Here is a 12,539-nt window from a genome sequence, read left to right on the forward strand (position 1 = left end):
TATTTCTGACACAGAGCACACAAGACTGTGTGAGCAGGTCTGCTTACAACCATCCTGTGGCCACAGAAGAGATTCCTGCTCTAGTCTGTAGCATCCTCTGCACAAACCATGACGTGTCACCACCCAGGCCTCCAGTTCACAGAGTACAAATTATTCAAGATTTGTGTGCAAAGCCTGAATCAATTGCTCATAACTAGGATTTTAAATCAGTGGCAGCTAGTGGTAAAAACAAGTCATAATTGGAAGGGCCTGTCTCCAGTTAGAGGGAGAGATTGCTCTTCATTATGTCTCTCATTATGCCTTTCATCCTCCTGAGCAAGTCTCGGCACAGTTTGGTTCTCCTTGGACCTCTTTCATCTACTACACTCTGTTTAATGACAATCCATCATTTAAAAAAGGACCCCAAAAAGGACTTTCGCCAACGATAGTTGCTTAGATCATACAGACTCCACACCAGATAAAAGAAATCTTGGGAGACCAAAGAGAGCTGAACTTAATCAGAGGGATGAAAGACAAAATGAAAATCTATCTACCCTTACATTTAAAAATGGAGTTTCCTTCAGAAAAGATGATCTCGACTCTCTCCCTCTGTGCCTGTTAAATATGGTGTGAGCACTGTCAGATCCTGTGGGACTTTTATGATTGAGATGCTCCAGCAATTCCTGTAAATTGTACACATTTGGATGGTGCTGTCTGAGGTGACCCAGCCACTTCCTATTGATCTAAAACCCTTTTCCCCCCCTTCTTCCCTCCTTCCTCCTAATCAAGGCAGAAATACATAGCCTGGCAAGCTTTGATGTCCCTCTGCTTTACCTCTCATTATTTTGATCTTTTAACAATCCCTCTATTGGTGCATGCCCTTAGCATGCATTTTCAGTGTCCGAGCCTTCTGGCTTCAAAAGACTGTTCTACTTGATTAAGGCTTTTTGTTCCTTTCCCCGAGAAAACAAATGCTGTGTGTGGTACTAAGATGCTGATATTTGTTTTGTTTACCAGATAAGAACAGTATACAGTTAAGCTAGAGAGCCTGCTTATTCCCTTCTACAGAGTGGAATATACTGTCCTGGTTTTGAAGGAAATCAAATACATGTAACTTATCTGATGCAGTCTTCATCATCTTTATTTTACAGGAAGTCTACAGATCATTGAGTTGCCTTTGGATAAAATGCTGCACTGTAGATTGCTGTCAGGACAAATTCTCTAAGAGTCTCCTCAATTTTTATGTTGCTGGCATAAGGCTACAGTGACAGAAATGACTTGGAGTCTCTCCTGCTATTAGTTCACGTCTATAAAGTAATGTCATGCCAATTCTCCTCCTGCCTATGAAATATTCTTAGAGCAGCTCTACCTGAGGTGGAAGCTGGGCAGACCCAGGCTGAAATATAGTTTTAAGTGTCCTCTGATGCCTGCTGACATCCCCCATTAAAAACAGGAGGGCAGTCCACCATCACTCTTCTGTGAACAACCTGTCACTGGCAAACCAGTATCAATCTTTCTTCCCCTTGTCCTATCAACTCACACCCAAAGAAAGAAAAATTGGTCTAGGGGAACACATTACCTGGAAGATCCATGGGATGTAATACAATATGAGGACAAATTTCCATGCCCTACTGCAGTGCCCAGCTGCAGATTCCAGCCGTGTACATTTGTATAGACACCTCTGCTGCAGCACCAGGTTTTAAGAAATTGGCCCAGGATGATTTCTATGCAAGCAGGTGACTTTATTTCTCATAAATTAAACTGCAGCAATATCAAAGGCAGCCGAAATGCTCAGAGAGATTGATCCACCATACCTTCACAGAGCTTCCCCTCCTGTTCCCAGTCAACTCTAATACTACAAAACTGAAATTAATCCCTTGGAAAATCTCTCTGGGAGAGGATATCTTCCTCATGCCACTGGTGCAGGGAAGGCTAAAAATGCATACATACATGCATGCATGACATTAGTATGGCATTTTTGTCTCCTCCTCTATTTTTCCTTGTTTCCCTCTTTGTGAAACACTGTCACACATTTTTGCATGAAGCAAATCTACTATCAAATCTATAGTTAAACTCAGAATTTGGGAAGTAATTTAAAGATCAAAGCTAAACGGTAAACTGACAGAAATCTGACACGAGCAATCTGGACTCATGCAATCCCTCATTCATACTGCAGCGATCATTCTCTCCATCTCCTGTGTGCAGATATACACAGTTCATCAAGAATGAAGATTAGTTTTAAATGCAAAACCAAAGGTAAATGTTCATTAAGCTCAAGAGATTTTAATTTGTTCAGTGCTATTCACCAGAGGTTGACTTCTAAATACTTAATTTCTTTCTGCTAATGAAATTTGGGTATTTTGAAAAAAAAGGCTCCTAATCTATTCTGAATCTATTGGCAAACCAGGAACTGGAATTACTCAAGAGAAAGTTTCGGTGTTTTTACCTGACCTCAATTGTTTGTCATTACTTATAGTGGCAGAAGGTGTTACAGAACAAAAATAAAAGGGAGGATTGCCTGCTGAATCTATTCTGTTTTATGAAACAGAAGAATAAATTTCAGGAACTTGGAGATGAGAAGGAAAATGTAAGCAAAACATGATTTTATGACAGGTGCTTTTTTACAGCAGGATAATGGCACTCATATAAGACTGAATTCCAGACTTTCCTCTACAGTACTGCTGCCCACCTCTCTACACTGCAAGTGCTGCATATGACTTTTTTTTCTTTAATGAAATGAAAAATTTCACTTTTCTGATTTCAGAGCACGCTCAATTTATCCAACATGTATTTTTGGTCTGCCCTTCAAAGTACTCATGATTTGCAGTTACCCAGATGTGTTACAGATGTGCTCTCTAGTTCATCATCCAGACTGTTAGTGACAGCACTGACAACAGTCCAGGGTGCGTGTGTCCCGTGGGAAGCTGTCAGGATCTGATCAGAAGCCATCTGAAACAGCCTTCCTGGCTGACAGCAAAGAGCTGATAACAGAGCTTGGAATGGGTCTTTTCAACAAGTTGCACAAGCAACTCACCCTGCATGTCTCTAGGTCATACTCTCATACTGCACATGGGAGGCTGTCGCATGGGACTGGACTCAATGTCTTCCTGAAGTCAAGAGAATATGATCTGTGCTGCTTTTCACTTACATTATTGCCTGACCTCCAGCCCACTGCCTTGTCAAGGAAAGAAATCAGATTATCAAAAACAATAATAGTGAATCAATTCTGGTTTGGTTGTTTCTTACCACCTTGCTACTCTCCGCGTGTTTATAAGCTAAAATTGCATTATCAGCAACAAGAGGATAACAATACAACACATCCTTTGTGAATTTGCAATATGATGTAATTATATCTGTGAACTGTTGGTGGAGCCCTGGGCAGACATGGCTGTCAAACAGACCAAGGCTCTTCGTCCTGGAAAGGCAATCTCCTTCCTGAACCTCAGTGCCGTCCTAGACAAACTCTGCTTCACCAACTTTCTTTTCAAACAGATCACAGACAAGTCTCACCTCCTGTCTTTACCCTGGTTAATTATTTTTCCCCTCAATTATTTGCTCCCAGTGCCACCAGCTGCCAGATAGGTGCCTTCCAGACCAGGATTCTGGCTGGGACCAGTCAAGTTCAGCTCACTGTGCTCTTTTGTGTCCCTGAAACCACCTGTTACACCCTGGACTAGAACCAGCAGAAAAAACACTGACCAACTAATGAACACCCAGCATCACTCAGAATAAGGCTGAAGGTGCCATTGTCCTACCTGTCCTACCTCCCCCCTTATACTGGAGGGAGCTGCTGGTGACAGGTAAGCTGCTGTCAGATGGACAAATTGACACAGGACTGCACCACAGAGCCCTACTCAGAAAACATCACCAGTGAACTGAAGCAGTCGAGTCTCCACCACATTTACTATCATAATTGCATTCCTTGTAAACTTCAGGTTATCACATTGCCTTCAGCCTGTAAATTGTCACAGGATCCTAATATGTACCTCCTGAAATTGGTAATTCTGTGCAGAAAGCATTCTGCAACTCAAATCACAATGATGTGCTAATTTAGCTAATCAGCAGTTATATTAACTACCTACAAAACAAACAGGGAATAAGAACTGTTGGGTGACTTATGAGCAAAAAAAAAATATGGTAACACTGATGCTTTTTTGATGGCACATCTCATTATAAAGAGGTTACCACAAAATAATTTCAGGAGAAACAACAACAGTGTATATGGCCATTACAGGGTTACTGATAGATAATACATGAGATAATACAGCTAAAGGATACCTGTTTGAAATATTTGTGTAGATGCAATCTTAACAGGCTATATCTAAACTCATCCTTCCATCTTGCTTCATATGATGCATTAACTTGGTCACTATTAGACTTGTGATCACAGTACTGCCTATATTTTATATAAGATTTCACTGGAACTATCACTGCATTTAGACCCACTCAGGAAACTTAGACAGAAGATTGTTACCATTTTTTTCTTATGATGATAATAAGCTCTTGGTCTGAATCAGTCTAAAACCAGTCTTGTCTGCAATGTCCCTACAGCTATCAGAAAGCTCCAGACCAAGAGCCAGAAACCTACAATGAAGGAGACAGGAACCTTGAATTGCTTTAGTCTGGTGCTGCCTGCATCCCACGTTTTCACTGTCAATTCATACATCAGCTTTTCAACTGTAACAGATTATATTTAACACTAACCATCTTAGCAAAGTCCATGTGGTGTGAATTTACAACCCAGCTAAAGCAGGAAAGGAAATACATCCTGTGTGGTCTGACAGCAGAGCAACCAAAAGAAATACACCACCATTGAGATGCTCAATGGGGCTGTCCAGGATCGATCCATCCCGTGCCCTCTCGTGAGACAGGGAGAGTTCTGCTCTCCAAAGCAAAGGAGTAGCTTCTTATTGCTGCATTGGTGAGTCTGCATTGTTGTTTTCCTGTACATAAATCAATAAACTATCTCTAAAAATATTTCCTGCTCTGTGTCACAGCATTTCTGTATTCTTATGATGGCGAGCTACAGCTCTGAGAAGGACTTACTGTCTCATTAACAGGGGAAAATATGGTCAAATCCTCCAAATGAATCAAAGCAAAGTGGCAGGAGCAGGAGAAATAAGACACGGCACTTTCCATTGCTGCAGCTTTTGGAAAGTAACTTGTTTTTTTATCATCGTGTTGTCAGTGTATTTCCAGGACCAGTTTTTAATGCAGAGTCTCATTAGACCCGTCTGCTCTTTAATACATGTCTATTTACGCTACCAATGGCGTTTGAAGCAGCCTTCAAAGACACTTGCTTAAAACAGGCTTTCCATCCACTAATTAAACCTTAACAATCCCTTATAACGAGCAACACATTTTTTCCCCAAAAATTGTGTACTTCCCAGGTGGCTCTTCATGTTAGCACTGAAAGGAGAGGTCATTCCTGAAGGATCCTCCATCACAAACATCTGAGAACAGGAAAGTCACCAAAGTGCCCCTGCAGAAGAAGGGATTCTCATGGAAGCATGGAATGGGCTGAACTGGACACCATCCAGCTCATCTCGTTCTGATCTCCCTGCCATGGCAGGACACCTCCCACTACCCCAGGCTGCTCCAAGCTGCATCCAGCCCTGAACGCTTCCAGGGATGGAGGCATCCACAACTTCTCTGAGAAACCTCTGCCAGGGCCTCACCACCCTCACAGTTAAGACTTTCTTCCAACTCTACTTATTGTCACTTTAAAGCCAATCCACCTTGCCCTGTCACTCCATGCCCTCTCCAGCTCTCTCAAAGCCCCTTCACAGCACTGCAAGGGACTCCAACATCTCCCTGGAGCCTTCTCTGCTCCAGGCTGAGTAACCCCAACTCTCTCAGCCCACCTCCATAGTAGAGGTGCTTCAGCCTTCTGAGCATCTCTGTGATTTCCCCTGGACCTGCTCCAACAGGTCCACAACCTTCTTATGTTAAGGACCCCAGAGCTGGATGCAGAGCTCCAGGTGAGGTCTCACCAGAGCAGGGCAGAGGGGCAGGATCCCCTCCCTCACCTGCTGCCCACACTGCTTTGGATGCAGCCCAGGACAAGGTTGGGTGTCTGGGCTTCAAGTGCGCATTGCCAGCTCACGCTGAGCTTCTCATCAACAACATTCCCACATCCTTCTTCCCAGGGCTGCTCTTAATCCATTCTTCATCCAGCCTGTATTTGTGCTTGGGATTGCCCTCACCCCTGCGCAGGACCTCTTCTCACAGCAAATTAGTTCCTGGTGGAGGCAAATGACAGCTGTACAGCAACACAGAAGTTTGCAAAGCTCCTCATTTACCGTTAGAAATGTTGTCTTGTGTAACTGTCAAGCAACAGCAATATTCCTACCCTGTTTTACTTGAGTGCCCTGTCTTGGGGGCATTTTGCCAATCATGCCTCAATTAAGTTTAAATAACAACTAATTTATTAGTCCTAAAGGCTACCTTTCCCTTTCCTATGGGACTGCTTGCTGAGTAAGTCAGTCCACTGAAGCTGATGTGAAAAATGAAATGCTACTGTAATTAGTGTAATATCTTTCCAAGATAAAACCATAAGAACTGCAGCTTCAGACAGCTGTCATCTGGCTATTCTGCTTATTATTCACAGACAAACTCTGATATCTTCTGCATATTACACGGTACGTTTACATGCAGTCTCAGTGAAAACACTCGTGGAACAGGATCTCTAAGTATCTAGCTCAGAATGTAGCCGAGAGAAAGAACGGAGCTTGAAAGTCATTTCAGACCTCATTTTCCCTCAGCACAGTCATTGTCCCAAATAGGTACACATAAACACATACTGGTTTTCTTTAGAAGCAATTTATGTGAATTCAATGTTCTTATAAAATTGGCTAGATATGACAGTCACTGAAAACTAAAATCCTCTTTTTTACATGACAGTCAGGGTACAGAGAGAAAAAAAAATCTAAAAAATGGATGCTCCAAGGAACAGCGAGACTGATTATCTTCAGAGGTAAAAGGGTAATTGCTGTCACATGGTAAAAAAGGAACCAGGCAAATTCATATGAATACTCTTTGGAGAAGAAGCCCTTACTGGTTAAAGATGCTGCACATTATGTAAGGCAATTACTGTGTGGAGTGGTGGTGATGCCTCGAATGCAAGCTCATTCACAGATGCCTGAATACTGCAGGAAGGCATCATCTATCTCTTACACCTGGGATTCTTCTGCTGATGGCACAGATTCCCCTGAAAACACCCAGAGACTCACAGCACCATTCATACAAGGTAATTTGGGATGGAAGGGACCCCGGAAGATCCAATCCCTGCTCTAAGAAGGACTGACTTCAAAATTAGAAAAGGCTGCTCAAGACCTTTTTTGTTAACTGTTCAGTATCTCCAAGGAATCTACAGTCTCTCTGGGCAACCTGGGAGTTCCTCTCACTCCAGCCTATGATTTACCTTCTCTTAATTCACTGTGCACCTCTGGGAAGTGTGGCTCCATCTCATCTGTGAACTCCACACTAGACACTCCTCCAGACTGAACAAGCCCAAATCCCCAGCCCCATCTCACATGCTAATTCAGAAGTGTATCCAAAACCCCCTTCCCAGTGAAGAATGACAGGATCAGAAATCCCCCAGTGTCAAGGTTTATAAGATGAAGAGCCCCTGCAAGGCGTGTAAGCAAACACCTCCCTTGGCTAAAGGGCTGTTCCACGACAGCACAGAGCACCTCTGCACACTCCTGAGGAGTCCAAGCAGCAGCAAGGAGAGGTATTAACAAAACCTTTATGAAAGTTTCCCTTACTAAACACTTCTACAGGTAAAGTACAGAATTGCTGAAAACCCAGCAGATTCTTTTCCAGACACAGTATGGTCAGAGTCAGCAGCTGGGTTTGATCTCTCTGTGGAGATCGCTCCCTTGTTCATACAAAATATCTTTAAAAATCTTCTTCCATGGGTTTCATCTGAGAACTCATTTTCCTGAGACCCCACTCGTCTTCAATAATACCCAGCAGAGTGGTTCTATCTCTACATGTAACTATGAAAACCAAAGCTGTTACAAAAGCCACAGTTAATTACAAAAAGTGAATGCAGCACTGAAATGATTTTTGCTTAAACCCACCAAGGTATGTTTTTCACGATTACCCTAGAACAGCACATAGCCTAGGTAATTATTGGAGGGCTCTCCACAGAGTAAAAGCAAGTGTGATACTCTTCTACTATACTTCTAATTCTGTCAGAGTATGATTAACACAAAGTTCGTGCACCTACTAGAACATAAAGATTACCATCCCTTCACACAGAGACTGAACAATACAATTTACAGATTTGAAAACCTTGTGGAAAGGTTTGTGGTCAAAACCTAGTTAAAGATATTTACTCCTTTGAGTTTCAGTTTAAAACACATTTCTTCTTTCAGATACATCCCACATACTGTCAGGGCTTTTCTTTCTTTTCCTTTGTTTCCAGATTATATAAGAAATTCATTTCATCTTTAAAGAATAGCTTCTAGCTTTGTGAAGGAGTAAATTATTATGTCAAGTTTCCTCAGTTAGCATACCTGTATAGCAATTTTTTTCAATAAAAATAACCTTTTGTAAAAGGTTTCATTGTATTTCCCAGAGACTGATAACAGCCACATCTCCAGCCATCTGCAGCCACCACTACAGACTCTGATGCACACTCTGAAAAATGACATTCTTCTCAACACTTCTGTTCAGACAATGGGACCACTAATTTCTAAATGCTTAATTATGCCAAGGGCAGAAGCCCAAACCCTTTACCCACGTTGAACTTCTTCAACAGTCTTAATGAAAATCAGGCCTCAGGCAAATCATTAGTAAAATTCAAAATCATGAGGAAATTATCCTTTCCATTTTTAGCACAAAGAATGGATTACTTCATAAAGGCCTATAGATAATTCATTTAAAGCTCACACGCTTCAGCTTTGGGCAGAAGAGCAGGTTAAGATATTTGAACATCAAGCACAGATATCCCCCTATACTCCACAATATTGCGTTAGTGGTACTTTAAATCCCAGCACAGCAGAACTGTATAACGGATGAAGTTCCCAAAACACTTTATGTCATAAAGTACTTCAGTTAGTTTCCAAATTATCTACTGCAACAGAGCAAAGACCTTACTTAAATGCTACATCCAAGACCTCAAACGCTGCGGGGCTGGATGGAGGAATCTTACCCCTGGACTGCAGCCCGTGCCCACACGCCTCGCTCTGCCCTGGCAGGCCCTGTCTCACCGGCTCTGGCACCAGCACGCAGGGGCTCCAGCGGTGGCTCTTCCACCTGCAGCAGGAACAGCAAACACTCAAGTGGTTAGAACTGGAAGACAGGGAACACAAACCCAGGCACAAACTCTAGCTACGAATCGTAATATGCTGTGGGGACTTTGGAGTCGCAAAGCTGTAATTACTCCTGAAATAAGCACTGGGAACTGAAATTCAGACGCCAGGTTCAGCTTCTAGGGAGCTACATCCTCCTCCTACAACATTCCCTTTTCTCATTTTTGCAGGACATGGTTCAAAGTGACGTAAGATACATAGGAAATAGCTCCAGTGGGCTTTGTCACCAGGCTCTCCTCCTGTTCTCATACAATTGATGATGTCCCCAGCCTGCTTTCCATGCTCACAGATGTGCCAGCCAGCAACACCGGGAAGCGGCTTTCCACGGCACCAGGCAGAGCAGAGCGTTGTGTCCCCTGCCTGGCACCGCCTTCAGCTCCACACTCTGTTCCAGGACCACCTCCTGTGGGATGTACAGGCTGGAGATTCACATGCAAAGATATAACGGTTTTCTATTTACTAATATTGCACAACAGATGGCCCACAGAATCTTAATGAAGAGCAGTGAGTAGCTGCTCTATTGTATTATTTGTCTAATCAGAACTTTGTAAGTGTGTACTATTCACTGGAGGGAGAGTACCAGGGGAAAAGACAAGAGTTTCTGCAATAAGAATGCAATTATGATTAAGGCACTCTAGGGCTTGTGGTCCCAAAATAGCTTACATTGATTTTAGATACAGTGAGGGGGGAGCTCCCAGTAACAGCTTCCTTACACACTTCAGACCCCGAGGTTACCATTTCTAGGAGCTCTGTCTGTTGGTGGTTGTTCTGATGATGCCGAATCTACTGATATCTCCATCTGAACTCTACTCTTACACATTTTGCAAGGTACATTATCTGTTCCAAACTCTGCATTTTCCAACATTATGTTATTTTCTGGTGAAAATTGTGCGGGACAAGAGTCCTTTCTGGAGAAGTGGACACCCACTAGAGACTTATTCCAAGCTAACAGTTTTTACCTATACACTGGACAGGTGGGAACATCTTCACATTCTCTTTCCTCATACAAGGTGTCCGGACACGCCTGTCCCCCACTGGCAGAATCCTGAAGGATAATCCTGTACCGGGACTGCTTAACTGCAGTGGCACTGCCTGAAAAGCAAACAAAGAAGTTGTCTTTCAGGCACAGTTGGCACCCCAAGTTAGTGATTTAGCTGGCTTGGTTAGAAACATGCTCTGTGTTTCATTTATATTTTGAAACTGTGAACACTCTGTAACATTTCTTCCTCTGAAATTACCAGTAGTTCAGCAGGATAGCTGCTGGAAGGTTGATAGATCAACAGCCTAACAGATGCATCAAAAAACGTCTATTTAACAGAAGACCAAATCAAGTAAAAAAATAAGTAAACAAGAAAATAAACATCTTAACCAGGGAAAAGACTAAAACCAAAGAAATAAACTGTCATAATAGAAAGTTTTGTTTCTGAGAACACATTCAGGTGGTCTCAGGCTGCTACCAGTAACCCATCTTTATGGCTCTAGAAATTAGAGATGATAACTTCCTGATAGGAAAACCATTGCAACCAACAGAGGCTAACTCTTTACTTAACCTGTGTTGATGCAAGATCAATCCATCTAGAAACACAGTTCACAAAATCCATGGCACAGAATGCAGCAGGAAAGACAAGAACAAGATTTATCTATTTATCTCTACAGCTAAAGCAAACACAATCCTTGGCTGTGTAAGCGGTAAGTGCAAACTGAGAGCTGGTTTAACCACTGCATATAGCATTTGTATTTCTCTGGATACTGACTCACACTTCAAAAACAGGTGCTAGAAAAGTAAAAAGGGATCTCAGGAGAACTCCTTAAAGGATTACAGACCACGTAAACATCTTTAAATAGTGGACTTAATCAAGTTTGTCTGAAAGAGGAAAGCAATGTGCCAACAAACCCACTACGAGTACTATTCTTCCAGCTCAGAATATGGGCAAAGCTGCAGCAGTAAAACTACAATGGAGTACAAGGAAAACTTAAAAGTCACACCATGAACACAAAGTACAAGCACAGAGCCAAGAAAAATGTTGGCTTTAGAAATACCAAGTCATACAAGCCTTCACTGGCAGATGTGCCACCACCGTGAGACCACTGCAAAAGGACACTGGACCTGGCAGGAGGCTGCTCACCATGGCTGCTGCCCTGGGGCAGGAAAAGCACTTCTTTCACAGCCACTACCTAAGGCAGCTCTACAGCTTCCTACAGTCTCCTTTCACATGTCTGATTTGGTGCCTGTAAAGCCCCACAAAGAGCCTTTTCTTAAAATCTAGCCCACACCATCACTCCCGTAAATTAAACTGTTTTATCTTCTGTCCACCACATGAAGAAGAGAGTTTATCCCTGTCACCTAATGTATAACCTTTACAAAATTGCAAGGCCTTGCATCCACTCCAAGTTTTCCCTTCTCTAAGCAATCCCAGTCCTTTGTAGGTCCAATTCAATTCCCTCTCATTGCTCACTTTCTCACAACACTGTGCCCACGGACCTGCAGCCTCCCCAGGGCAGAGCACAGTGACCCCTCAGGGGTCTTACATACACATACAATGTGCCCAGGAATTTGACAAGCCCAGTATGAGTTTTAGCATTTCTAACTGCTGACTTTTATTCAGGAGGGAAGGCTCACAGGATCTTATCAACGTGTATCAATACTCTATAACGGGCAGTAAAGGAGACACACACAGACTGTTTTCACTGTGATACCCACTGTGAGATTTTTAAAGCATCTGAGTACCCATTTAAAAGTGATTTAATTTAAGCCACTGTTCCTCAGCTTCCTGATAAAAGTTTATTGTGTCAAAAATCTACCACTTCCCTTAATTAGAACAGCTACACTGTCAAAATAAGAGGAGATTAAATTTATTGGAGACAATTTGTTCTCAATAACTCCTTACTGGCCAGTTTACTACAATATGATTTTTGAAATGTTTATATCTTGAGTAATAACTTGTTCTTGTGGCTTTCTACATAATGAAGTTAGGATGAGTAATCTACAATTTTCTTGACCTTTCTTTTTGGGGGAGTGGAGGTGAAGGGAGAGTTTTGGTTTGGTTTGCCTTGGTATTATTGAGTTCTAGTTCTTTAACACTTAATTTCTCACCCATAAGACAGTCACGCGATGCTCTGGAATTACTTTACTACTTCCTTCTTATTCACACAACCTCACTGACATGGGAATAGCTACCCAATGGAAACACTCCTTAGTCCATTCTTCTCCTGGCTGCAGACAGGAAACAGTGGCAG

At 42.5% G+C, this 12,539-nt stretch overlaps 1 protein-coding gene across 5 annotated transcripts in view; it reads right to left on the reverse strand.

Annotated features, from left to right (window-relative positions):
• Positions 1–12,539, reverse strand: part of THSD7B (thrombospondin type 1 domain containing 7B) — a 301,488-nt gene that overhangs the window by 116,834 nt on the left and 172,115 nt on the right. For all 5 annotated transcript variants that reach the window (XM_042041089.1, XM_042041087.1, XM_042041088.1 and 2 more), the window contains exons 12-13: positions 10,262–10,394; positions 9,143–9,246 (exon numbers count right to left, since the gene is read on the reverse strand). In XM_042041089.1, the coding sequence (XP_041897023.1) occupies positions 9,143–9,246; positions 10,262–10,394 (237 nt within the window). The remainder of the gene's footprint in view (positions 1–9,142; positions 9,247–10,261; positions 10,395–12,539) is intronic.

Source organism: Corvus kubaryi, unplaced genomic scaffold, assembly GCF_017639235.1.
Source record: "Corvus kubaryi isolate FWS band 111438036 unplaced genomic scaffold, C.kubaryi_AGA036_p1.0 37396, whole genome shotgun sequence".
Taxonomy (NCBI): Eukaryota; Metazoa; Chordata; class Aves; order Passeriformes; family Corvidae; genus Corvus; species Corvus kubaryi.